The sequence below is a fragment of the Trypanosoma cruzi genome, genomic scaffold (assembly GCF_000209065.1).
Source record: "Trypanosoma cruzi strain CL Brener 1047053517019 genomic scaffold, whole genome shotgun sequence".
Taxonomy (NCBI): Eukaryota; Euglenozoa; class Kinetoplastea; order Trypanosomatida; family Trypanosomatidae; genus Trypanosoma; species Trypanosoma cruzi.
The window spans coordinates 5,045-6,363 of NW_001849424.1; the positions used below are offsets into that span (position 1 = coordinate 5,045).

The following is a 1,319-nucleotide window of genomic DNA, read 5'->3' on the forward strand; positions in this document are numbered from 1 at the left end:
AGGGGCTCAGGGCAGCATTAGTCGACGTGGCGTGACAAACTTGCAAGTGGGGACCGTTCGACCGCAACGGGGTAGAGCACAACTGAGTCAGACTTTCTCGCACCACAATCAGCAGTTAGTGCCTGGGACTTCACGACAAGTTTCGGGGCAACTTGTCTCTCAACCACGATCAGAAGAACTGCGGCGACAGGCTCCAAGTATAGGTGAGGTACATTCCTCTTTTGCTCGATTGGCAAGTTCTATGATGGATTCTCATATTGCCGGTATGCTATCGATGGTTGATGAGATGATGGAGATGCATCGAGAACCTTTTCAGGCTGCATTAGATGCAGCTGCTGCATTTGAACACAGGAATATACAGATAATTTCAACAGATGGGCCCAGAGGTCATACTGAAGACCCCAGTTACACTCGCATTGAGGTGTCCATGCAAACATCATCAAATGCAGCACCTCAGTTTAGTGCTCGTGTGGAGAGGGGGGTGATGCGGCCCGGTCAGCATTCCCATAGAAACAGAAGCGGTGCTGAATATGACATTATCACAGGACGCAGGAGGGCGTCATTAGGCATTGACGCCGCAGCAAACACAACCGGAGGGACACGCAGGGGTAATGACGGTGATTGGGAGATCAATGATTTTTCATTTGAGAACTTGCTTCGGCTTGACGAAGGAAGAAAACCCACTGGTCTTCCGTTGCAACAGATTCGTGGGATGAAAGGTGTTCCCTACAGCAATCTCAAATCAAAAAAAGAAACTGTGAAAGGGTCAGGAAATGCGTCCGGGGAGCATCGGGAAGAATGTGCAATATGCCTAGATGAATTTTCCTCTGGAACGTTGGTTCTTAAGATTGGCTGTGGGCACGTATTTCATCACGGTTGTCTTGTTAAATGGTTCAAAGAAAGTAATCGGTGTCCCAAGTGCAGATTCGAAATTCCACGCCAAGGGGAAAGGTTAAGATAGTATATATATATAATATTAATAATAATAATAACAAAAACCCAAAAATAAAAATAAAAATAAATAAATGCCGCTTACATCCTGTTTTGTTATTATTATTGTTTTTATTTTTCAGTCGTAAGAAACTTCTTGTTGTGGTTATTATTATTATTATTATTCCTTTTTTTTTTTTTTTTTTCTTACGAGGGAACAAAAGAAAATGGTTTTTTTTTTTTTTTTTTTTGGTTGGTTGGTTGGTTGGTTTTTAAGGCTTTTTCCCACCTGGGGGGGGGGGGAAAACCTTTTTTTTTTTTTTTTTTTTTTTAACAACCCCAATTTTTGGGTTGGGGTTTGGGGGGAAGGGGAAAACCCCCTTCGCCCC

At 43.2% G+C, this 1,319-nt stretch overlaps 1 protein-coding gene across 1 annotated transcript, besides 5 other annotated features; it reads left to right on the forward strand.

Moving 5' to 3' along the window:
- On the forward strand, positions 1–961 carry Tc00.1047053449759.9 (hypothetical protein, conserved; the record flags this gene model as incomplete). The annotated part of the gene is made up of 1 exon (XM_797165.1): positions 1–961. A coding segment is annotated over one exon (961 nt), but the record flags the coding sequence as incomplete, so codon positions are not given.
- Positions 1–1,319: a sequence feature (heterozygous, Esmeraldo-like haplotype).
- Positions 979–1,022: a microsatellite.
- Positions 1,097–1,116: a microsatellite.
- Positions 1,180–1,201: a microsatellite.
- Positions 1,240–1,262: a microsatellite.